Source organism: Quercus robur, chromosome 3, assembly GCF_932294415.1.
Source record: "Quercus robur chromosome 3, dhQueRobu3.1, whole genome shotgun sequence".
NCBI classification, from domain to species: Eukaryota; Viridiplantae; Streptophyta; class Magnoliopsida; order Fagales; family Fagaceae; genus Quercus; species Quercus robur.
Genome location: NC_065536.1, coordinates 66,264,344 through 66,291,944, shown reverse-complemented (window position 1 = coordinate 66,291,944; position 27,601 = coordinate 66,264,344). Strand labels below are relative to the sequence as shown.

General features: G+C 31.1%; 1 protein-coding gene across 15 annotated transcripts in view; it reads left to right on the top strand.

Moving 5' to 3' along the window:
* The window catches only part of LOC126718979 (ureide permease 1-like), a 164,049-nt gene that overhangs the window by 40,046 nt on the left and 96,402 nt on the right, over window positions 1-27,601 (top strand). For 6 of the 15 annotated variants that reach the window (XM_050421437.1, XM_050421435.1, XM_050421436.1 and 3 more), the window contains 3 exons: window positions 24,874-25,182; window positions 26,960-27,098; window positions 27,282-27,438. The exons of 6 other annotated variants lie outside the window; for them this stretch is intronic. In XM_050421437.1, coding sequence (XP_050277394.1) covers window positions 24,946-25,182; window positions 26,960-27,098; window positions 27,282-27,438 — 533 coding nt within the window. In that variant the 5' untranslated portion in view covers window positions 24,874-24,945. The remainder of the gene's footprint in view (window positions 1-24,873; window positions 25,183-26,959; window positions 27,099-27,281; window positions 27,439-27,601) is intronic. 3 more of the 15 variants (XM_050421418.1, XM_050421424.1, XM_050421422.1) reach the window with 3 other exon arrangements.

Below are 27,601 nucleotides of genomic sequence, written 5' to 3'. Positions count from 1 at the left end.
TGTTAGCTAAATTGTATTTATTGACACGAAGTTAGTATGTTAATTGTTATCCTCTTTATATCTTTTTTTTTTTTTAATGAAATTATAAAATTTGTGTCTAAATAAATTGAGAAAAAGAAGCTAACAAATAAGTTATTATCCGAATCACTCATGTTATCGGCAAAAGTTTTCTTTAAAAAAAAAAATTATTTATGTAATACTCTTTTATTACAAAAACTTCTTAATTCTAGATTTCTAGGTGTATAATAATATTTAAAAAGTTTCACAAATATTCAAAATTAATTAAAACATGTATTGAACCCTTTATAAATTAAATTGTTGGAAGAAGATGTTGTCCACAAGTTTGAAGTGGTGGTAGTATTTCCAGTGATATTTTTGATAGGGTCAAAAACAAAAGAGTTAAGAGTATCCAAAAAGACTTACGTTATGTTACAAGAAGATCTATAACTCACTCACGATACATCGACAATATCAAGTTCAACTACCGCCACTGGCACTAAATCTTGCATGAGCTTAATTAGCCTTGACAAGATCATCACTACAACAAACAAAGATATATACTAATTAACCATTTCTAATTTACTTCTTTCTCTTTCTTTCCTTTTTTAAAAACTCATCTATATAGTAGAATATTATTAGAACCTTCTTGACTTACAGTAACTTCGTATGTTTCTTTCATGGGTAAAATATTATTTTTTTCTCTAAACCTTACAAAAAGTTTGTTTTTCTTCTTAAACTATAAAAGTTTTTTTTTTTCATCCTTAAACTTTATAAAAGATTTTTTTTTTTTTTTAATAATTTGGAGAGAGAAATAGGAATAAAAAATAACTTTTTTCAATAGTTTAAGAACCCAAAAAAAAAAAAAAAAAACTTTAGGTAAAGTTTAAGGTCAAAAAGTAAAATATTTTCAATAGTTTAGGGAAAAAAAAAATTCAATAGTTATTTGAGGATGAAAAATGAATTTTTTAAAGTTTAGGGATGAAAAAAAAACTTTTAGTAAAGTTTAAGAACCAAAATTGTATTTTACTTTTCTTTCTTTTTATGTCTCAAATTTTATTAGATAGAAATGATATTTTTTATCCTCAAAGAAATATATATATATATATAGAGAGAGAGAGAGAGAGAGAGAGAGAGAGAGGATATTTATTCTTCTTCCCCTATCTAAAAGACGAGCTCATTTTTTAGTTGTAAAGGTAATTTTACTTTATAAAGGTAAGGATTAAAAAGAATTAATTGGTTTCTGTAGCTATAATTAGGAAATTGAAATAGATATGGATTTTCTTTAAAAAAATAAAAAATAAAATTTGAATGGATGTGACCCGTAAACCACATGATGATCTGTTGATCATAAATTTTCTTTAGAAATGATATGTTTTATTCTCAAAGAAATTATATATATATATATATATATATATAGAGAGAGAGAGAGAGAGAGAGGATATTTATTCTTCTTTTTCTATCTAAAAGACTAGCTCATTATGTTCTTCTCCTATCCTTCACTGTCGACACCATTGGATTTGACAGTTCCAAAATTGGTAATGGGCTGGCATTCTTCCTGATCCCACCAAATACAGCAGGAGCAGGGGGGGGGGGTCTCAAGGCCGCCTGTTGAAGACATGTCCCACTGACAAAAATAATACTGTTGTACCTTGTACTTGATTTTAAGGCATTTATTACCACAAATAGTGCTAATGAGCGGTGGCCTTTTGCATTGTAACTTGAAATAATGTAAGCAAGGACTACTTTTTGGATCTAACAAGACAATGACAATGTTGTCCTTCAATTTTTTTAACAAATCAGATCTAGCAAAACAAAACGACAATGTTGTCTTTCAATTTTTTTAACAAGACAAAAATACTCTTTTTTACAATTTTCCTCAATTTTTTATTTCATCTCCCACTAATATTTATTTTTTCTTGTTCTCCACTTTAGCAATATCATGGAAAAAATTAAAAGAAGAGTTCAATGTTCAACAAAAAAACAAGAAAGAAAAAAGAGTTCAATAAATGATCAAAGAATGTCTACAACAATATATTGTTCAAAAAATTATAAATAAGGTATATATATTTCTTTTTTTTCTTAATTTATTTTTCAAATATATTGAAATATGATGTTAATATTTATTTATCATTTTTGTTAAATTATTGTAGAATCAATGGATGAGAATTTTGTTGAGAAGAGTTCAATGAATGATCAAAGAATGTCTACAAGAATATAATGTTCAAGAAATTATAAATAAGGTACATATAATTTTTTTTCTTCTGAATTTATTTTTCAAATATATTGAAATATGATAATATTTATTTATCACTTTTGTTAAATTATTGTAGAATCAATGGATGAGAATTTTGTTGCAAGCGAGATTCATCAATTAGTTCCAATGAGTTTTTTTTACTTAAATGAATTACCTCAAGGAGAAATACTATTTTATTCTATTCTATTTTATTTATAGTTTATATTTCATTTATAATTGAATATGATTTTTTTATTTTTTTTTTATCCTTGTTACAACATAGAACAAATGAATGATATTGTAATTGCAAGTGAGATTTATCAAAGTGTTTCAAGGAATTGTGTTGACTTAAATGAGCTTCCAAATGATGGAGAAAATAATGACATTTGTGCGGAGGAATTAGTGGTTTGGAATGAATATTCAATGGAAGAAATAGGAGTTATTGAAGAAAATGAAGATATGAATTCAATAGAAAATGAGTTTGAACTTTTTGTTGGTCAATGTTTTCTTAGTGAAGAAGAGGCTTTCATTTTCTATAAAAATTATGCAAATCGATATGGTTTTACAATTTGAAAAGGTCGTTTTGTCACAAAAAATGGAGAAAATGTAAGACATGATTTCTTTTGTCATCGAGAAGGTATACAACAATTAAAAAGAGTGGATTCATCTAAGGAGCAATGAAAGAGGAAATCTACAACATGTGGATGCAAAGCTCATCTAAGAATCACATTGCAAAAGTCATTTGACATTTTTTCACGAGAATGGCATGTCACTAAATTTGTTATAGATCACAATCATGAATTGTTATTCCCTTCGGAAGTGATATTTCTTCCAACCAATCGAGTTATCACTAAAGAAGATAAAGATCGCATTCTCTTGTTGAAAAAGGGTGGACCCAATATTTTTATTTGAAATGTTAGGTCTTTTGCTTAAAAAATTACCAATATGATGTTTGTCAACTTTTTATTTTTGTTGGTGTTATATTATCATTTTGAAAATATTATGCCAATGAATGTCATGCATTCTTGAAAAAATAGAAAATTTTGCCATAGAAATAATAGTGTTTCACTAAAATTGAAATCTAATGTCCCATATCATATCATGTATCATGACACTTTTTCAATCCAAAGCAAACCGATCTTCTTACGACATTTGAAACACAAAATAGCAAGGTACTATTTTTAAACTTAAAATAATTTTAAAAATTACTTTTTATGTTTTATTGTCTTAGGACACTAAATCTCTAACACCTTTAACCCACTACTAATCAATAAAATATTTTTATTTATTTCATTTTGGATTTTATTATTTTTACTATTTAAATAAAATAAATGTCAACTCCATGTAAAACCCTAAATCTATGGGGAAATATAGCGGAGCACCAACACAACCCCACAACTTCACTTGGGTTTTTCCCAAAAAAAAGTTGGTGGACTGAGGGTGAGGCCTTTCACATACTTACTCTGATAAGTTTAGTGGTACAGGACTAGGGAAAAAAAAAATAGAAATAATAGTGTTTCACTAAAATTGTAATATAATGTCCCATATCATATCATGTATCATGACACTTTTTCAATCTAAAGCAAACCAGTCTTCTCACGACATTTGAAACACAAAATAGTGAGGTACTATTTTTAAACTTAAAATAATTTTAAAAATTAATATTTATATTTTATTTTCTTAGGACACTAAATCTCTAACACCTCTAACTCACTACTAATCAATAAAATATTTTTATTTCTTTCATTTTGGATTTTATTATTTTTACTATTTAAATAAAATAAATGTCAACTCCATGTAAAACCCTAAATCTATGGGAAAATATAGCGGGGCACCTGAACAATCCCGCCAATTCACGTGGATTTGTCCCAACAAAAAGTTGGTGGACTAAGGGTGGGGCCTCTCACATACTTACTTTGATAAGACTCTTGAAGATGTATATTATTTACATCAGTAGCCTCTTTATTTATACTTTTCCACTAATAAGTGTCACGAAATAATGTTACACATGTTTAGTTTGTCTAATAAAATAATGTCACGTGACAGAATAAAAATGACGTGAATAATAGACACAATTGATATTTATAATAAATTTCACAATAAATTTAGTTTTTCACAAATACTTATTATAAATTTCACAATAAATTTAATTATAGTTAAAATAATTAATTGTGATATAAATACTTAAATAATTTCACAAATATTTATAAAAAATTACATTGGTAGCATTATTTAATCATTAAACTTAGACAATGGTCGGTAACAAAGGAGCCAAGTATGCAGGCCTTTACGAAAAAAGAAAAAAAAAAAAAAAAAATGTTGTGTGGCTCTTTGTTTACCAACGTATCCACATGAGGACAACAGGTTTCAGAAATCTTGTCCTTTCGACTACACCGCTATAAGGGAGGCAAATCATGTGACAGCAGGTTTCAGAAACCTGAAATCTTGTCTTCCTTTCAACGGCTAGACAGAGTCTTGGTCTTCATCTTCAATGGTAGTTTAGTCTTTTCGAAAAAATATAATTTGTCAGATATTTTTTCATTGTTCCATAAAAGTCATTGCAGTCTTATGAAAAAACAAAACAAAATTATTAAACTATTCCCTTATATGTACGGTCAGGACCCTTGATTTAAAACACGTGGATTACGTTTTTTTTTTTTTTTTTTATCTGACAGGCCCATGTGATCATGTTAATTCCTGTATATTGAAGTTAGGAATACTGTTTCGGTTTTCATTCGGTTCGATTAAAGAAGAGACGAAATGCACGTGTACCTTCCAAACCATTTCGAAATTACTGTTGCATATAAATTATATTTATATATATAATTGTAATTTTTTTATATAATTTTTTAGGTAAGTTTTATACTTCTTTTTAGTAGTATATAAAAAATATTACAGTATTACAAATATTTATATATTAATATATAATGTTTAAAACAATACTTTTAAAAACTTATACACAGAAATACAGATACTTTAGCAGTGCTATTTAAAGCTTCAAACGAAAATAAATAAATAAATAATAATAATAACAAAGAAAAAATAAAGATCCACTTCAATCCATGGTTTTGAAATTTGAACCAGAATGTATTGTCTAACCCGGTTAACTAAGGACCGCCTATTAGGATGGTTCTCTTAACTAAACGTTGCCCGCTCTATACAAAAAATCCAATGGAACCGCCCGAGTTTGAAAACTGTGATCAGGTCTCATGATTCAGGCCAAAGCTTTAAAAAATACAAATGGACAACTTCGTCAATTCATCTCCGGTTAAACTGAGTTGTTTTGCCAGTTTGTACCATTTTTTTTGGTCTTTTTATCCACTGGCAGAGCCACTTGAGGACCGAGGGGGCCTTGGCCCCCCAAAATTTTTGAAAAAAATTAAATTAATTTTTTTTTGGAAATATCCTAAATAATTAGAAAATTCTTAAATAACCTTAACATTTTGGCCCTCATGATAATATACATATATATTTAAGAAAGTCTAAAAATAAACACAAATTTCATTTAAATAAAATACAATCCACAAATACATGTCACAAATTACAATAATTACACATTCAGTATCTTTAAAATGAACACATACGTATTTTAACAATTACCTCAAGAAATAAAAAGGAAAAAATTCTAATTTTCAGGACAAACAACTATTTTATGTTTTAATAAGGTCACTCCCATAATTGTTGAAAAGAAAATATGGACCTATTGAATGACTAATAAAATACTGGCAATGAACATCTTCAGCAACCTCTTTAAATTTTTGTACTATTTGAACAATGAAAAATTATATTTATTTTTTATCTACCTATTTTTTCAAATACACTTTCCGACAGACTCTCTATATTTTCTCTTTTCTATTTAAATGTTATTTATTCTTTCTTTCTTTAATATTTAAATTTTTTGGAGATATTTTTTTAATGAAAAGTGTTATGTTCACAATATTTTCACGATAATTTCACAACAAATCATATATGATACTGGTTTTAATTTGAACCCATCACTAATTTTTTTTTTCTCAACAGTAATAGCTAATAATCACATACTACTTAAGATTTATTGTAAAAGAATTTTGAAAATGTTGCGGTAACATTTCTCAATTTTATTTTTTTTGTTTTATTTTTTCTTCTCTCTTCATTTTTTACATCCATATGTTTAGTCTTTTTCTTTTCTTTTTCCTCCTCCACACACAACTTCTCCTCTTTATCTTCATTTTTGCTTTTCATTTTCTACCTCTTGGTCCACCTCTATCTCAAGGTGTCTCCCTCTTTCACTTGGACTAAAAACACTAAAACATGCCACTCATCTTCTCATCACATAGAGGGGAAATCACCACTGTGCCCCACCAAGGGAGGGAAAAATAGTCTTCGTCCTCTGTCCTCTATCTTCAGATATTGTGGGTTAGATTCTTAAAAAAAAAAATTGATCTAATTTTATTAATTTTATGAGAAAGACTGTGTTCTATGATTAGATTGCGTTTTTTATTTTGTTCCTATTGTGTTTGGTGTCTTTGTAGCCGTTGAGGTTGAGATATATGCTAAAATTTTAATTTACTGTGCTAAATTTTTTATTCGGATTTCAAGAGAGGATTATTTTAAGTGAGAAAAATGGTTTGGAGTTGCTACAATGCTCTTTTCTTCAAGAGAGCTATTGTAGCAGTTCTAAAAATAAAATAAAAAAATAAAAAAAATGGAAAAGTTTCCCTTTTAGAGAGGCTATTGGAGTTGATTTTTTGGGTTTGCTCTCCAAAAAATGACTTTGGCTAGTCTATTGGAAATGCTTTAATAAGATGGGTTCCAGTTAGCTCAACTGTTAAGTCTTTAATAGTTGAATAAAAGATCTGTGGTTCAATCTCCGCCTATATCAAAAACCGATTAGTGTCTTGGTATGATGATAAAGAGCAATTATTAGGAGTGGATGCCGTAAGTTGAAACCCTCTCCAAAAAGGAAATGCTCTAATAAGAAAGAAAAAATTCATCATCAAACAGAGACAAAATTGGAAAAACTTGCCAAAATTAAGCCTAATGCCAACTTTGCAAAAAATTGGAAAAATCTGCCCAAATTAAGCCTAAGAGCATTCGCATTAGTCCATTTAAAAATTTCTGTCTATTTTAGCATGAGAACCTACTTTTTCTATTGTATACCATCATTTTTCAAAAACACTCACATTAGTCAATCTATTTTACAATCTATTCTATTTAAATAATAATATTTCTTTAATTTTTTATTATAATTTTATCCTTTTCTTTTATCCTTATCTTTCTATCTTTTTATTTTTTATTTTTTCCTCTCATCTCTCAGATCAAACAATCTGGAGCCTTCCCCCCCCCCCCCCCCCCCCCCCAAACACACACACACACACACACATTCTCTCTCTCTCTCTCTGTTGGTTTGTCCGTGTGGATGTGTTTGTGTGTCTCTGTGTTGGTTTGTCTATGTGGGTGTATTTGTGTGTATCAAAGGAAGAAGAAGATGATGAGGGAGAGCAAAAATCTGAGTTGGCTTTGCAAACAGAGAAGAGAAAGATAAAAGGAGCGAAATTGTGAAATTAATAAAATATTAAGATGCAAAGCTATAGTAACCGTGTATATTTACATGGTTATTGTAGCAAAAATAAAAATCTACAATGATTTAGAAGGACTAATGTAGGGTGTTTTTGAAGCAAAATGTATAAAATTGACAATTTTTTGTATTTTGCAAAGACTAGTGTGATGGTTCTAACGTCATTGCCAATTTGGTAAGATTAAGTCTTGGTACAACAAAATTTTGCAACATTTCCTTGACACCCTTTTTTTTTTTTTTTTTTTTTTCCTTGATACCCTTATTTTGAGTTGTGGGTTCTAATATAACTTCTTCTTCTTTTCAACCTCTGATAGACAATGACAAAACTTAGGTACCTAAACAAAACTTTGGTACAGTAGTGAAGTGTTATTCTTTAGGTGTTCATCTTTTAAGATTCAGTCATGTGACTTTTTTTTTCATGGGATGAAAGTGTATTTTTAGTTATATATAGCCATATGGCTCAATCTTAAAAGGGGAATCTAAGGAACAATACTTAAATATTATACCTAAGTTTTGTTTGATAGACAAATACTTTTTTTTTTTTTTTTTTTTTTGTTGTTGTTGTTGTTGAGAGAGGTCCGGTAGAAAAATAAAACTTGTAAATATAGAATATTAGGTATAACGTATTTTAGACCTAAAGTGACAATTTTAAGTGATGTTTCTAAAAAAAATTATATTCTTGACATATTAAAGTATATTTGACTAATAATTTTTTCTTGCTTTTAAAAACCTCTGGGTTTGGTTTAAGTTTAGCTTCTTAACATACTTTTTTTTTTTAAAAAAAAAATGATATATTCTTGACATACTATTTTTCTATTTCTTTGTTTGTATTTGTGTCTCATATATCTTCTTTTCTATTTTTCCCCAATATTATTATTATTTTTTATTTATGAATATTATCTAGGGTTTGGTTTAAAGTTATGTTCTTGATATTGTTTTTCTATTTCTTTATTTGTGTCTCATATACCTTCTCTTTCTTTCTATTTTTAATATTATTTTCTTAATTCTCTCTTCTTCTTCATTTTTTTTTTTTTTTTTTTTTTTGTTTTGTTTTTTGCAGACAGGAGATCTCATGATTTGTAGACTCAAAAGGCATTCCAAATCTCTTCCATATATGAGTGTATCAAGTAGTCAGAGTATAACTATGATAAATCATACTACAAATTTGTCAAATCAGGTTATAGGTTTACCAAATCATACTCTATACCAGACAACAAATATGTCCAATCAAATTTCAAATGTATTAGATCGAATAGGAGAATATTGGTTGTACAGTCAAAATCAGAGTACAGATATGCCAGATCAACTAGGAGAATATTGGTTGGATTTTTTGATGACAAATTCAGGAGAAATAACAATTAATAGGATTTTGCTTTTGTTAGCTTTTCTTACAAATTAAATTGTTTACATTTTTGCTGTTATTTTTTCTCTGAATTAATAAGTATATTTTTTATACTATTTCTATTCAGATATTTTCTATGCAAAGATATTGAACGTAACAAACTGTAATTGAGCTGAACGATCCTAGACAACTATCTCCATTTGATTTAGGGGATACTATTAGACCAAATTATTATTTTATTCTGTGTTGTGTTGTACTTAGTAGAGATTCATAGACAATAATTGTGAATTGATATTGTATATGTAGTATCCAGTAGTGATTTTCAAAATTATATACACAATAGTAATGTAATAAGAAACTTGACCTGTCCAATATCATGAAAATTGCAAAGAAAAACTATTTTAGTACCTTCAAATGTCCTGATCTAACTATCCTATATGTTTAATAACTCAAATCAACATCAATAGCACCACAACAATTCATCATTCTCATACGTATACACAGGTTACATACTAGTTTTTATTAATAGTCAAAACTTAGAGAAAATCTAATTAGATTTTAATCGGATTCTCAATTTTGCGCCACGTGTCATATTTAATTTTTAATTTTGTGCCAAGTGAATTATTAAGTGTAAAAATCTTAAAGAATCCAAATACAATTAGATTTAAATTGGAGTTCAATTTTCTGCTTCGTGTTCATCTAAGTTTTTAATTTTTGTGGCAAGTGATATATTGGGTGCAAAAACCGAAGATTCTAAAATCAATTAAATTCTAAATCATATATATATATATATATATATAATGAGAAACCATTAAATATTTTAAAAATGTATGGTTGAAAAAAAGTATAAGCTAATATTATGTATAATTTGAACATTTTCTATAATAAAAAAATGCATAATTTGAACCGTATAATTGTGATTATTTTTAATTAGACTTGTGCATATGCACGAGACTACACACTAATTACAATAATAACACAAAACAATTAGATATATTCATAGCAATAACATAAAAATAATGCGCAAGAGAGAAGAAAAAGGTTATAAAATTATTCAAATAATTCTAATAATTACGATTTGTGATGATTAGTGAGTGTTTACTTCCAAGACAAAGAGTCCAAAATCAATTACTAAAGGAAACAAAAAAACCAAAATTAAAATGTTAACCATCCAAAAAAAAAAAATTTGATATGCAGTTGCAATGTCAAACCTCTTTAATCCACATTACCCTCTCGGGACATTGCAAATTCATCAAACTCTAATCATATATTATATGGAATTACTTCTTTTTTTAATCGATTTTCTCCTCTTAAATTGCTGAGTCATCAAGTAGGTCCACTAAATTAAGACCTACCACTAAAACATGAACGAACAAAGTTTTGTGTGCGATAGGCCAAATTGAAACTTTTCAATTACAACAGTGCATTCTTCTAAAGACACCTGATAAAACTGAAATGATACAATTTTGAAACAGTCCAAAGAATAGAAATACAAAATGAGCTTTTAGAATTTGTAAACAAACTTCTGCTTTCATCTTATTCTTTTCTTCATTTCCCAGAACTGTAATTTTAATGGAAGCCTCCACCAAAGGCTTGAAAACTTGAACCATACAATTTAAATTAGTGTAGAACATGCTCTAAAGAAATTTAGTTTTCTCAAGAAAAAAAAAATATGCATCTAATAAACGTAATTTTTTTTTCTAGAGTGTTAACTCACATTTTTCTTACTCTTATAGAGTGTATGTATGACTCGATAACAAGAAATCATGTTATTGCCTACATACGATACTGTCCTTTATATATTCCTCTATTCCTGAAAGGCTTAAAGAAATTGTGTACTTTCATAAACAAACAAGAGTGATCTGAAAATGAATCATACAAACATACAAACACCAATTTGAAAATGTCATCGAAATTTAGAGTTCCCACGAATTAATGCTATATCCCACTGCCGTGTACATTACAATACGTGAAAGTAATTAACTTGCAACATTGTGCACAGGGACCGTGACTCGTCTTACAGTTAAGTTATAATATATGGCACATTTAGATTTCAACCATTAGAAATTCAGAGTTCATACCATCAGGAAAGGAAGGGCTGAATTGAAGCACATTCGAAAATTTAGAACACAGACTTTCCAAAAAACTCTCCCAACTAATTAAGAAGCCCTACTAAAGCAAAATTATTACGTACCTCTTTTTTCTGTTGCTCATACTCATGCATTTTCTACCATCCTTCGATCGAACCATTGAACTTGGGAATGGGATAGCAACACGTGACATTTTATAATAAATATGATGATCTTAGTCACATACTCCTACACTCATAAGGACTAATAATTTAGAAGATTATAACATGACTATTCACAAACAGTTTTACCCATTTTCCAAGCAAAAAATTTGATTATTCACAATAATCTCAGAGTGAAACCCATAATCTAATTACTTTTATGACTTGGAACACAAACCAAATCGAGACATCACAGCAATAAACATGCCCCTAGGAATTATTTGTATTTTGAGAGCAATGTTATGTCATTTCACATAATTGTATATCCCACTAATTAAATTAGCGTACAACCTATTATTTATGTGAGAGGAGATAACATTGCTATTGGGGTATGAATAATTTTTCAACCATTATTGGACAAACCTCATTGTCTACCCCACCACAGTAGCTGAAATAAAAATAAATAGGGAAAATGATGTTACATAATTACTATTGCATATTTCCTTTGAAATCTTGTTTTCATTTTAGTTAAAATTGTGAAATGGTAAAATAATGTATTGAAAACACAATTTCTCCATTTTAATTGAAATCGTGTTTAAAAAAAATACGATTTTAATCTACGTGGTCGTGTGTACAGTGAGTTTGCAATATTAGCAAACAAGTGATAATCACTACCCAAATAAATAATTGATGTTAAATGCAGACCAACACCATCAATTATTTGAAAACATAAAATTGCTGAGATAACATCGGGAGACATGTATGCTAGTAGTGATTCCTATTTGTTCACAAAGGGCCGGCTGTACGTGTGCTACTCCTTGCTAAGGTATGAGTTCTATCTTAAATTTAAAAATAATGTTAGAGATAAAAACACTTTAGCAAATCAAAACAGTTATTGCTTTATTGATAAATAATAAAGTAGTGTACGAGTTTAATTAAGTACAAACTGTGACCTAATTAACCTTAACCGACTTTATTTATTTGCTTTCTAAAAAAAAAAAAAGACTTTAACCGATTTACTTTTGGTAACCGACTTTAAGAATATATATATACACGTACTATACGCACGCTTTCTATACCTACAGTTCTACATCAGAAACCAAGAACACGATAACAACAATGGCTGCAATGTTCCCTGTGGGTTTTAGATTTCGTCCCACAGACGAAGAGTTGGTGAGGTCTTACCTTTACCCGAAAGTAACAGGAACACAAACCCAAGGGGATGATCTTATTCCAAAACACGATATTCCAGAACACGATCTTTACGCACCCAACACTGAACCTTCGAAAATTTGGAATCAATTTGGAGGGAAAAATCTGGAAGAAAAACAGGAAGAGCTCGAGCTCTTGTTCTTCACAAGGTTGAAGAGGGTCTCCTCCACCGGCTCTCGCATCAAGCGAACCATCGGTGGAGGCTGTTGGAAAGGCGATGCTTCGGGAAAGTCTGCTAAGAATGTTTTGGAAACAAAGAGTAAAACGATGAAAAGAATAGGATTCAAAAAGACTCTTCATCTATATATATATATATATATATATATATATATAACCGAAACTTCTGAAATTCCCACAATTTTCCACGTCACCACTATTTTCTTTTTCTTTTTATTTTAGATTCTTTTTATTTTAGGTTTTATAGTTAGACTGGTGGACCCTTATAATGCTGAGCTTGGCCCATTTGAATTTGTTTATTAAAATAAAGTCGGTTCCGTTCCTCATCTTCAAATTTTAGGTTTTATAGTTAGACTGGTGGGCCCTTATAATGTTGAGCTTGGCCCATTTGAATCTGTTTATTAAAATAAAGTCGGTTCCATTCTTCATCTTCAACTATAACTCTGTTTCGTATATAAAGCTTTTATTTTACAACATAGTTATGTGTGTTAAACAGAGTTGGTATTAAAGAAAAACAGTTCACTTTGCTGCTTCATTATAGGTATGATCTCTCTCTCTCTCTCGCTTAAAATTCTTTCGGATAATTTTCTTTTCTGGGTTTATTTTTTTAGTGAATGATATAGACATATAATATATTGCTCAATACTTGGTTTCGTTCAAGGAAAAAAGGAAAAGAAAAGAAAAGTTCACAGATTAAAAACTGATATAGATATTAATCTACCGACGTGATTACAATACTCTTGCAAGGAATTGTTACAGTAGTTTTGTGTTTTGTGTTTTTTTTTTTTTTTTTTTGGATGAGTGCAAGAGTAGTTTTGTGTTTTTTTTTTTTTTTGGTTGAGTGCAAGAATAGTTTGGTGTAATTTGTACTACTATGTATTTTATATATAAAGCCCTCATGTGATCTTGAAAAAACCACTCTATAAAAAAAAATTGTCATCAATAACAAGAAGAAGAGCTTATTCCTGACCATCAAAACCACAATTTTCCTGTCATCAATAATCAATTTTATATTAATGTTGTGATATAGTCCATAGTTTTTTTTTTTTTTTAATTAATTTTAAGGAGAAGTATAGTCCATATGGGAATGGTTTAGATGTTTCCTACTTGATTTTGGAATCTTAGATTGATTAGTAGAATAATATGGAGTAAGGAGGTATATTATTCATATTAAAAGTGGCAATTCACATTGATAAGAAACTAAACAAGAACGTGTGATAACCTCTATACATATGGTGGTGGTGTAGTGTTGGTGCATGTGGGAGTTAGAAGAAAAAATTTTGTCTTTTTTATTTATTTAAAACATGCATCCTACTTTGTTGATACCTATGGGAAACTATTCAAATTTTACAACAATTTATTTGTTCATATACTAATACTATCAATTTTTTTTTTTTTTTTGGATAAGTAATAAAACAAAAGCAACCATTTATTTATTTATTTAAATAATGCATCCTACTTGATTAATACCCATACAATACCTATGGGAAACTATTTTAAATTATAAAATAATTTTTCTATTAACTTTTAATTAATAGTTTTTTCATGCAGAACTCTTTATTTGTTTTTTTTTTTTTAAATATATGTAATTTTAAATTTAACTATCCCGTGCATTGCACGGGTTAGCGACTAGTTATAAGAATGATGATTCTAAAGACAACAATCGCTGGATCTTGCATGAGCTTTCCTTGGACGAGTCTTTTCTACGACATGCTAAGGTAAACCTTCTCTCCTATCTTTTTTTTTTTTTTTTTTAGAGAACTTGAAAACTTGAAAATTTATAATTTTAGGGTGGCAATTTAAAGTGAGGTTTTTTCTTAGCGTTATTAATACTGAAGAGATTGAAAATTTGAAAACTTATAATTTTAATCTCTCCTTTTTAAAGAACTTAAAATTTATAATTCTAGGGCGACAATTTAATGTGAGATTTTTTCTTAGCATTATTAATAGTGAAGAGATTGAAAACTTGTAAGCTTATAATTTTAGTCTCCTTTTTAAAGAACTTGAAAACTTGAAAATTTATAATTCTAGGGTGACAATTTAAAGTGAGGTTTTTTCTTAATCTTATTAATACTGAAGAGATTGAAAACTTGAAAACTTATAATTTTAATCTAGAGAACTTGAAAACTTGAAAATATATAATTCTAGGACGACAATTTAAAGTGAGCTTTTTTCTTTAGTGTTATTAATATTGAAGTGTTTGAAAACTTGAAAACTTAGGCCTTGTTAGGAATTTTTTTTTTTTTTTTTTATCACTCCTCACTCAATTTCCGTCACTCATCACTTAAAACACCCCACCCCATTTGGCATCATCACTCAATATTTTTCAACTATTTGTGGGCCCCATACTTGTAACTTGGTGCAGATTTTACTTTCTTTTTTTTTTCCTTCAACCCCCAGTACCCAAACTCACCGAACTCAGTGAAAAAAAAAAAAAAAAAAAAAAAAAAAAAAAAAAACAAACAAACCCATCCAACGAAGACCAGTGAAAGAAGAAGAAAAGAAAAGAAAAAGAAAGAAAGAACCCAGCCAACGGAGACCAGTGAAAGAAGAAAAAAAAATAAAGAAAGAAAGAACCCAGCCAACGGAGACCAGTGAAAGAAGAAAAAAAAAATAAAGAAAGAAAGAACCCAGCCAATGGAGACCAGTGAAAAAAAAAAAAAAACAACCTAGCCAACAGAGACAGTGGAGAAGAAAGAAAAAAAATGGTCAAAAGTTGCGATTGACCTTGATAGTGGATCCCTCCATGTGTGTTTAATTACAAAAATGTCATTGAAAACAAAGTTATGAAAACTGAAAATAGCTAAAATGTGTTTTCAGCTTCCATAACTCATTATTCAAAAATCAAAGAATTGAGTGATGGAAACAGAGTTATTGAAATCCAAACAACCTTTTGAGTCATGGGTTTCACCATTTTTGAGTTATGAGTTATGGAAATAGAATTATGAATTATGGAAACAGCAAATCCAAACACCCCCTTATAATTTTAAGGAATAAACTAAAGTGACAATTTAAAGTGAGGTCTTTTCCTAGTGTTACTAATACTGAATAGAAAGTTTGAAAAAAGGAAAGTTAGGTTAATCTCTTAGTTAATAGGCTCATGAAATGTTCAAATCAGTTCAAACGGTGTTTTTAACTTTGAAACTACAATAAAATCGCTTTTTTTGTTTTTATCCTTAAAGCAAATATTCTAAAACAAAAGGCAATAGTAGTAACCAAACTATAATACAGCCTCTGTTTTTATTTATTTATTTGTTTATTTATTTTATTTTATTTTTAACTATATAGATCCTATTGTTTCAGTAATTAAACCATATAATATCAAAAAGTAACAAATTAAAATATGAAGTTTGCGTATGAATCTGAGGGTTTAATTTATTATTATTTGAAATATTTTAATTTATAATTTTTGCAATCTAATTTTTTTTCCTTTTGTGAAATTTTAGAATTTAATTTGTTATCCTCCTGATTATAGGGTTAATTTTTATGTATTTTTTCTTTCCTTCTTGATGTGTATCGTATTTTTCTTTTTTCCCATATTATTTTCTTGATTGCGACTATTATCTAGGGTTTGGATTTAGGTTACGTTTCTTGACATTGTTATATTCTTATGTTACAGATAGGAGACATGGTAGTTTGTCGACTGCGAAAACACCCTAAAAAAGAAGAGATAATCCCCCGCACACATGTATCAAGTCAGACTAGTCAAAATACAAATTTGATGTTAGAGTTTTTGAAATCAAATTCAAGAGAAATAACAATGGCGCCCACGATGATCCCTGAGGGTTATAGGTTTTGGCCCACGGACGAAGAGTTGGTGCTTTACTACCTTTACCCAAAAGTAATAGGAACACAAACCGGTGAGGACGATCGTATTCCAGAACATGATCTCTACACACCCAACACTGAACCTTGGAAAATCTGGGAAGCATTTGGAGGGCCAAATCTGGAAGAAAACCAGGAAGAGCTTGAGATGTTGTTCTTCACAAGGTTGAAGAGGGTCTCCTCTACCGACTCTGGAATCAAGCGAACCATCGGCAAAGGTTGCTGGAAGGGCGATGCTTCGGGAAAATACGCTAAGGATGTTTTGGAAACACTAACGAGGACAAGAACTGGATTCAAAAAGACTTTCCACTATAAGAGCGATGAGTCTAAAGACAACAATCGTTGGATCTTGCATGAGCTCTCCTTGGACAAGTCTTTTCTGTCCCATGCTATGGTAAACCTTCTCTCTTGAATCTTGATTATTCAACAAATATTTTCTGTTTTCAAAAACTATTTTCTTGACAAAAACCATGTTTGGTAACTCAAAATACATAGAAAACAAAAACTGTTTTCCAAGTCTCAATTTTCCAAGAAAACTAAAAATAGCTAAATGAAGCCAGAGTGAAACAAAAAAAATAAATAAGTAAAACCAAAGCACACCAACAATTCTTAAACGTGCAACCAAACCCACCACAACCATCAACCTATATATGTGCACCACCATATTTCATGCTCGTTGTTTATATTTCACGTTCAGCTTTTTGTTGTGTGTTGAAAGATACAATGCCCATGTATTTAGTGGAAAATTCTTAGCTACTTTCGAAGTATGGAAAAATAATGTCCTCTCCTCTCACATTTATAGTGGACCCCACCATGAATTTAATGAATGAATCACACCATGAATGTGAGAGAATGAAATATCATTCTCCATGGTCCGGAAGTACCTAAGTATTACTCATGTTTAGTGGCCTTGCTTTAACTACTCTGGCAGAATGTGCTTGCTTGTACCAATTGTGCAGGCATAAGATGATATACACACATGTATTTGCCTTCTATTAATAAATTGTTACTAATTAGAAAGAAAAAAAGAGAAAAAAAAAAAAAAAAAAGGTTAATCACCTAGTTAATAAGCTCAAGAAATGCTCACTCAGTTTTGTGCTATTTTGAACTAACCAAACCTAGTAAAATTGCTTTTTGTTTATTTCTTAAAAACAAGTTTTTTTTAAAACAATATAAACAAAAGTAGTTACCAAACATAGCCTCGGTTTTTGAATTTTTTTGTTTTTTTATTTTTATTTTATTACTAATTAGATTTGATTTAGATCCTATAGTTTCAAAAATTAAACCTTATAATATTAAAAGTAATAAATTAAAATATGAAGTTTGTATATGAAATTGATGGTTTAATTTATTATAATTATATGAAATCTTTTAATTTATAATCTTTGCAATCTATAAGGATTAATTTTTTTTTTCTTTTATATAAAATTTTAGAATTCAAATTGTTATCCCCCTGATTATAGGGTTTATATGTATTTTTTCTTACCCTCTTGACATATTATTTTCTTTTCTTCTTGACATAGATCCTCTTTTTTTATTATTATATAATTTTCTTGATTGTGACTATTATCTAGGCTTTGGATTAAGGTAACGTCCTTGTGTGGACACGGCCACGTGATGCCTCGCCAGGGATGGGTTTTCAAGAAAATGAAGGTTTGATCTTGAGAGTATTTTTTTATTAGAAAAATCATGAGTTTGAAAAAAAAGTTGAGGAGTCGCCACTTATTTTATTATTTTTTTTTAAGGGAAAATAAAACAAGAAATAAAACCCTTTCTTTTTATTTGATTGACTCAATGGATAAGAAAAATGGTCTACGTCCACCAAGGACAAGTTCGGGGGTCAAATTACGCCGTGGAAAGGTATGAGGCACCCACGCACGCCCGGTATGTCTACCGATCTCTACTAAATAAGTAAGGACTATTTGATATTCAATTAATCGTTCGATGGGCACGATATTACTAATCGAATTCATTACACCAAATCAAGCAAGTAGTTGATTTTATGACATGGTGGCCTAAAGCTAAATCATAAGACAAAATAACGATGATAAAAACAAGCAACAAGTTAATAACGAAACAAAATAATGACAAAGAAATTAACAACTACTATATATATATATATATATATATATATATAAAACATGTGTAAGCTTAAATTCTTCCAAGCCATGATCTGAGCAACATGAGAAGATTTCATTTTAAGGGAACCAAAAGGATTACTTTTTTTTAGAGAAAAGTGGGCTTAATCAGATTAGCTTGTGACTTGGTTTTGATTTGAAGTAGGAAATGAAGTATATTTTTATATCTATTTTTGGAAACCGAAAACATGGACTTGGTAAAAAAATAAAGCATATTCTTATTTTTGTTTGTGAAAACCGAAGACATAAACTTGTTTTTGAGTTGAAGTAAAAATAATAATAATGATAATAATAATAATAATAATGATAATAAGAGTAATAGTAATAAAGTACATTTTTATTTTTTGCTTGTGGAAACCGAAATTGAGGACTTGCCTTTGATTTGAAGTAACAAGACAAAGTATATTTTTTCATTTTGTTTGTGGAAACCAAAATCATGAGAGTTGTTGGAAACAACATGAGTCCAACCAACATGTAGAGGCTAGCTACGGTGGGAAAAGAAAAAAAAGAAAGAAAGCTATGTCTTCTCACAAGTTTTCAATGTATAGACCCAACTTTTAAGAAGTCACATGCATGATTTAACCCCACTATTCTCTTTTAGCTTTCTGCCATTACTTAACCGGTTATCAAAACAGAGCTTTCTTTTATTACAAACAAGTTTTATTCATTGTTCACAAGACAACCAAGCCTTAACATTCAGACTGAAAAAAAAAAACAAATACCCAGCAAAACGCCCAGCAAATACCCAGCAAAGCTATGACTTCAAACCATTGAATCACACAAGAATAAAGAGTGGGAAGGTTGAAAACATACCCAGCTCCCTTGGACGAATTTGGTGGTGACTCTGTTGAGACGAACGGCGACGACAACGGCGCTCTCTGATGGATGGCCCTCCCACCACGCGATACTCCACCGGCAATGGTTGACGGAGAAGTGCTGAAATACCTGTGTACAGTGTGAGATTTGTCCCCCCTCAGGACCGGGTTTACTCCCAAGAAATTTCAATCTCTCAATGTTTTCCTTTTGTGTTTTTTTTTTGAAAGCTTTTTTGAAGATTAGAATGCAAAAAAAAGTGTCCTGACAATGATTTTTTTTTTCCGAGCTGAGAAATAGATCCGCCCCTTTGTTCTTGAATCCAATGGAAAACAAAAAAATGGTCTCTCCGTTTTTCCCCCTTTTTTTTCTCCCTCCTTCCTTTTTCTCCTTATCTCCTCTCCACTCCCTCCTCTCAAAATTTTTTAAAATCCACCCGTTATCAGTCTGTGCATTTTTGTTTGCACTCTACTGCCCCGGCTGGAACAGTGGAATGACAACCAAGACAAAAAAATTCCTCCAGCTCAGGGCACGCCGGACTTGCTTAGTGTGGGAGGTGTCTGCCAGTACTGTACCCAAAATGCATGTCTCACTATTCAGTTTTATTTTGTCCTTTTCTTTTGGGACCACTAAAGCTGGGTTTGCTAGTATTCGAATTAAAATGCAATTATTTTTAAATTAAATTAACAACAGGAGTTTGAGGGACGAAACTTGATTTTTTTGGATATAGCTTTCAAAAATTGAGGATTTTGTGGAAAAATGAAGAAAAGGAAAAAAAAAAGACAAGTGTGCATGGATTAAAAATTGTAGCTTCAAATGCAATTAAAATAAAGGTTGATAGTAAAAACTGTGAATAAATAAATAGAGAAGTTGAAAAATAAAATAATAAAGTGTCAAATGAGAGATATTAGAGAGTTATGCATATCATTTAATTAGTTCATCATTGGAGGGACATATGCGCAAAAGGCATACATTATAATTGGAGAACGAAAGAGGGTGTCTACACCTTGACATTGTTATATTTTATGTTGCAGATAAACAATCTGTTAGTTTGCCGGCTGAGAAAACACTTTAAGAAAGAAGAGATAACCCCACATACAAAGGTGTCAAGTCCAGCTACAGATTTGATGTTGTTAGATTATTGGAAATTAGATTCAGGAGAAATATTATTTGATCCCCCCAATTAGTTGAACAAACTATGTAAATATTTGTGTGTATTATACGTGATTTTTTGTTTTATTTTCTATTTTTATTTTTCATCGTATCATTATTATTAGCTGCATTCACAGCAATAACATAAAAGTAATTCTCAATAGAAAAGAGAAAGGGTCACAAAATAATTCTACCGATTGCGTTTTGTGGTGGCCATTTGACATTCTATCTTCAATTTTTAAATCCAAGATAAAATTTCAAAATCCATTAATAAAAAAATCCAAAATCCAAAATTAAAGCCAAAAAAATTGGACCAAATGATCACTACAAAATAATAATAATAATAATAATTATTATTATTATTTTAATTATAAAAAATTAAAATAACTGTATAAAATTATTTTAAGCTATCTAAACTTTTTTGACGGGTTGGAACTAGGGGTGTCCATGCAAACCGAAGACCCGCCGGAACCGACCAACCCGACCGGAACCGACCCGTCACGGCTGGGTTGACACCTCCGACGGGTCGATGACGGGTCTGAAACCGTCAGAACCGACTCCGGCGGGTCGAGTGGCGGGTTTCGTCCTCAAGGAACCGAGCCACCCGACCCGCCCGACAAAAACTCAAAGAACCCAGAAAATCACCAAGATCCGGCAACGATCTAGCGCTTCGTAGCTCCGATCCGGCCACGTTTGGGCTTCCTTCACTTAGATCAGCTCAAATCCGGCCAAGATCTAGTCTTTTCCTATCTCAGACATGCTTAATTCCGGCGAATCCATCCCAAATCTACTCAAACTCGGCCAAAACTCCGGTAAGCCCGACTCCAACTCAGCCAGATCTCAGCCAAATTTTCATAGATCCAAAGGAATCTCGCCCAACCCTCGTTAGATCCGGCCAGATCTGACAAGATCCGGCCAGATTTCGGCCAAAAACTAGCGAATCGGAAAACCCGAAACCGACCGATTTACACCCGAAAACCGATGCGACCCGACCCGGTGATCTGAAACTTCTGGTGGGTCGGTTGCGGGTCGAAATCTTCCCCACCCGATAATGTCGGGTCGAGTCCGGGTTGGGCACAAACCCGACCCGGCCCGACCCGTGGACACCCCTAGTTGGAACTACACTAGGGTGTGGGGGCCATGGCCCTCCAAAATTTTAAAATCCTTTTTATAGTATATATAATTCTGCCAACACTAAAAACTAATCGAGTATTTTGGTTTGATAATAAAAAGTGTGGGGTCAAAGAATTTGACAACCCCGACCCATTTTATACTAAGCCCAAGGCCCACACCGAGGAGGAAGAAATGCCCGAGGACGAATGAAGAAAGCCCAGATGGCCCAAAAACATCGTCGAGGACAATCCTGTTCTCGGCCAACCCAGATCCTAAAAGGGAAGAATGGCACGCCATCGACGGCAGCCTCCCAGAGCATCTCAAGAAAAAGGACAAGTACCATAGGACAACCATGAGAGCATGGTGTAGGAACAGTTCAAGGAGAAACTGTCAACTCTGCATTAAATGCCCACAACTAACGTTCTGGCCGCATTAATGAGGAAATGACCTTTCAACAGTGCATTCTTGGTTGCTGCAACTCACAGAAGGTTTGGGAAGGTGGCTGATGGGACAAACACTAAAGTAGTGACCTGAATGATCAATAGATGGAGGGCAAAGATCGACTAGAAGGGAATATATAATGTGAGAAATCCTCCAGGAAAAGGGGATCGGGAATTTGAAAGAGAGAATACAGAAGCAATTGGCATGATTTTGGAAACCTTTGTAACCAAGCACTGAAGAAAGAATAAGAACACTAAGCTCCTCGGAAGAAATGCCCAAGGACAGAATTTCATACTTTAGTCCACGTCCTTATTATTCAATCCATTCATAACCATGTCTAGTTGTTGTAATCCTCACTAAGACCTAGTTCTTAAACCCATTCTCTATAAATTTATTGTATTGGGCTAGTTGGGGCTAAGTCCACTCATCTAATAGGAAAAGTGCTCAATCTCAATCCCTACAAAAAGCAATCATCAAAAGCGGACGCTATAAGTTGAAATTTTATATAAAAAAAATTATGAAACAATTTAAAGATTTAACCTACAAAATATTTAGTTAGTACAACGGTGCTCTTAAGTAAAGAAAAGAAAATTATTATTTTAAAACTTATAATCTAAGTGTAACAACTTAAACTATGTAGTATCAAGAAGGGTAAAATGCATAACACACTCTGTGTTTACCAAAATTCATTTCAGTTATTTAATTTTACTTTCATTCATTTCAGTCCTCTAACTTTCAAGTTTATTCAATTAAGGTTTTTTTATTAACTTCTGTTATATGTTATTGTTAATTTTCCAATTTTAAAAATTTTTCTTCAAAAATTTTTAATTAAAAATTTCAAGTAATGGTTGAAAAATATTTTCTAGATTTTTTATAAAAAAAAATAACAAAAGTTGACGAAAATGACTTAATTGAATAAAGCTGAAAATTAGAGGACTAAATGAACAAAAGCAAATTTAGGGGACTAAAATGAATTTTGGAGAAACGTAAAGGGTGGGTACGTTTTAAGAAAGTATTAAACTTGCATTTTATTCTAGCTATCAAGAACAATGAATTAAAAATTGAATTTTAAAAAAGTATTAAACTTGTAGTTTCAAGAATTAACAAATTAAACTTCAATCCATTGTGTTAAGTATAAGTTGAGGATTTACTTTATTATCTTTTGAAGCCTTGTGATTTAATTTTTTATTTTTTAAAATTTCAAAGTTTAATTTGTTACTTTTAAAAACTATATATAGAATTTAATTTGTTACAAGCTAAAAATGAAATTTTCCAAAAAAGAATTGACCAACTGGTCAAGTTCAAGCCGTTATAGCTGGAGACAAGGTGATATTTTCTTTTTCTCAATTTTCATTTTCTATTGTAAAATTTGATCTTGTTTCTATTGAAGTTTGCATCACCCATTTCTTTGAAGGCTTCATTGGTTCCACTAAAATTTTATTACTCACTTTGGTAGAAAATTTTATAAAGATAAAGATAAAATCTTTATTACAAATTTTATTATCCATTTCTTTAAAGATTTCATTGTTCTTTTACTCAACTACAAGTCACGATTTCAGTATAAAAAGAAAGTGTATATACGATTGTGTACAACAACATTGTGACATAAACACTGACTATTAACAAAATTATCAAAACTTGGCAATAATGACATAAAATTACTTTTTTGGGGGGCATTAAGTGCAGCGCAATGGCTTGATGAATATTGACTTGTCATAGGCTTATTTTACTTATTTATCTGTTAAGTTAAATGCCGCGAATAATTGCGATAAGAAATATAGCATGATAAATTTAAAGAAGGTGCACCTTCTTTGCTTTGTGCAGAGCTTAAATTTTATTTATTTTTAATTTTTTTTTGAGGGTGAGCTTAAAGTTATATATGTTAAAAAATAAAAATAAAAAGCTATATATTTTTTTTTTCGGTTAAGATAAAGCTATATGTGTACTTTACTACTTTTGAAACAGTTGCTCCCTATCTAGTTTAGTTTGGACTTTCAAATTACATATTTTTTTTTATAAATTTCAAGAATAACATAGTTTTTGATAAATTTCAGATCACACCAAACACTAACATTTTTTTTTTTTTTTTTTTTTGATAATAAAAGACTAACATATATAAATACGCTGCCACAAGTGCTTTTCAGAATCTGATTAGAATTGAGAATGAGTTTCATTGTTTCCAATTTTATCGTGAATTGGAAAATATAATTGTTGGGACTTGGTAATATACGGCAATTAAAAAAAGTGATTGCTGGGAAATCTGGCCATTGAAAATTTTGAAAAACATTACCAAAGTTTGTTAATTCACCCATTTCTCTATTGGGGGAGGGTTGTTTTGGTCTTCTTCTTTTCTTGAATATGATGAAAAGTAGCCATTAGTAAAATCTTCTGAATCTGTGGTTTTGAGCTCACCACTTGTCTCTTATTTCGTCTCTGTGAAGATTCCTTTTATTTCCCACTTATGTATGCTGAACTTTATTAGGCCCAAGTTTGTCAGTGTGATGTATGTGGTCCTTAGCCTTAGGCAATCAATCAGGACATTGATAGTCAATGCTTTTCTTTTGTCCTTTAGTGGCATCATTGCATTTCAGATTTTTGGAGCAAGTGAATTTATATCATGTTTCATTTACTCCTTTGCAGGATTTTTCTGGTATATCGCCCTTGCTTAATTTATTACCTCAAAGTCAGAGGATTATCTCCTGGAGTTTAAAAATGTATGTGGTGGAGAGCAAAGGAGGTGCCATTGTGTGCATGTTGCTTGCCTTGTTATTCTTGGGCACATGGCCTGCTGTTATGACTCTCCTAGAAAGGCGAGGTCGTCTTCCTCAACATACTTATCTTGACTACTCGATCACTAATCTCTTGGCTGCTGTCATTATTGCTTTGACATTCGGGGAGATAGGCAAGGGCACGCCTACTGCACCAAATTTTTTTACTCAACTTTCTCAGGTGAGTTCCCTTTGTATATGAAAGGTGGTGTTCTTTCCATTTGGGGAATTGAAGTTGTTATACTTATACCAATATAAGCATTAATAAAATAGATAGATTCTTCAATGCAGATTGAAACAATTTGGTAGAGCTTTATTGGTATAACAGTTTCATTTCCAAAATTGGAAAGAACACCACAAATATAAGCATGAATAAAACAGATACATTGCTTGATGCAGATTGAAACAGTATGACAGAGCTCTGTTTTCTGTGACTAATGTACACTATTTTCTGGTAAAACTTCTATTATTACCGTCTAGCTGTTCTTTAAATTAGGCATATGTTTAATTAGAACTCAGCCCATTTTAGTGGCTCCCACTGTGGTTAAATGCCAGAACTAGAATTATCGACCTATGTTGAGGAACTGAGCAACTACAACCATGGGCATATATCCAATGACATTTCATTAGATGAGACCACTGCACAAGGTGTTAAGACCTTTTCTCATTGTTTGGCCATAGGCACGAGTACCACCTAACACCAGTATATGGGAAAAAAATGAAAACAAAAATTTCCATCCTTATGTGGATCAGGAACCTTAGTGACTGTAAAATTTTGTTCAACTGTAACTATGACCAATTAACTGAGGACAATTAAATGGGAGCAGCCTATTGGAAATCGATTGATAGCCCGCGTTTGAATACTTTTCTAGATAGGCAGAAACCATCTGAAAGTTCGGAGGTATATAAATAAAAAAGGAAGAATAGTATAGTTGTGTTCTGAGTAGAATTCAAATAGTGCTCTTGAGTGTCATTTCCTCTCTCTCTCTCTCTTTCCATCTTTTTTGCACTGTATATGTAAATGCAGAGTGCAACAGCTATCTATAAGTTTCTTATTGTCTGTTTAGTGGTTGTAATTTTTGGTCCATTCTTTATATACTATTAAACAAAACCCTTATGTAGGTGGTGAAATAAAGTAAGATATGCCTAGTTTCTACGATAAGGAAACTGTATGTCTTTATTTAGTGTAAAGCTTTGTCATTAATCTTGATAGTTGCAAACCTTTTGAGACAAGAATTGCATAATCATTTCCTGGAGGGAAATAATTGATTATATGAGAAATTCCTGCATCTATGATTGTGAGAACAATTATTATATATGATAGCAACAAATTTGCCGTCAAAGACTAGCAGTTTGGCCTGGTTTCTAGATGTCCGGACTGCTTGAACATTATCTCGCCTCTTAAAACTTGTGAACTAACATATGACTGTTGCCCATGAGAAAGAGGGGAAAAGACTCAACCATAGTTTTCAGTAAATGATGTTGGAGACTGACTGAGAAGCCGTATGTTCTAGATTTTCTAGTATTTAGGCAATTAAATTTTGGCAGTTTGATTTCTGAACATGTTTACTTATCAAATCTAGGAAAACATTTTAAATATTTGTGGATGCTGGGATATCATTGAGACGCTTGTTGGAGATGAGAATGCATATAAGTTCTTTAAGGGTGCTGAATGAAATGTCATTGGATGCTGAGTTCGCTTTGTGGCTTTGGGATGATGTTTGCTTAAATGGTTCAATCTCTAGTAGGTTGTTCACTTTTGAGTAAACTAGCGTCCTAGTCCCTCATCTAGTTTTAATTATGTAGCATTACAAATCTCAACTGTGCTTTATTTCAAATGGAAGTAGTTTTGAATCTTCTAAGGGGGATTTATGCTGCATACATGACCATGAATCTTGTTGCAATGACATTGTGTCAGTTAAAAGTGATTCATAATTCTTCTGGGGTCCTTGATGCAGGATAACTGGCCCTCTGTTTTATTTGCAATGGCGGGTGGGGTGGTGCTCAGCGTTGGTAATCTGTCTACACAGTATAGTTGGGCTTTAGTTGGTTTATCAGTGACAGAAGTGATTTCTTCAAGCTTAACTGTTGTTATAGGTCTCTCTCTCTCTCTCTCTCTTAACATACACAGGCAAATGAACATGCACATGCACATACAAATAAACACACAACCCCAATTTGTGTATGCATTTGTGTGTGGAAATGCATTTTGAAAAGGATGAAGTAAAACCTTGGCAAGATAGTAATTTTTCAGTACTGTATTTGTTCTGATTGTAACAGGCACAACCATGAATTACTTTTTAGATGATAAAATCAACAGGGCTGATATTCTTTTCCCTGGTGTTGGTTGCTTCTTGATTGCGGTTTGTCTTGGCTCTTTTGTTCATGCATCCAATGCAGCTGACAATAAGGAAAAGCTCAAAAGTTTGTCCACTGAGTATACCTCTAACCTTCATAGTTAAAAATGAAAATGTTCTGATTTGCATTAAAGGTTTCTTTTGTTGATAATAAGGGCTGCTTAATTGATTAGTGAAAATCGGCTAAATTACTCATTGAATCTTAAATCTGAATTAATTTTTAAACTCGTACCTTTCTGTGTG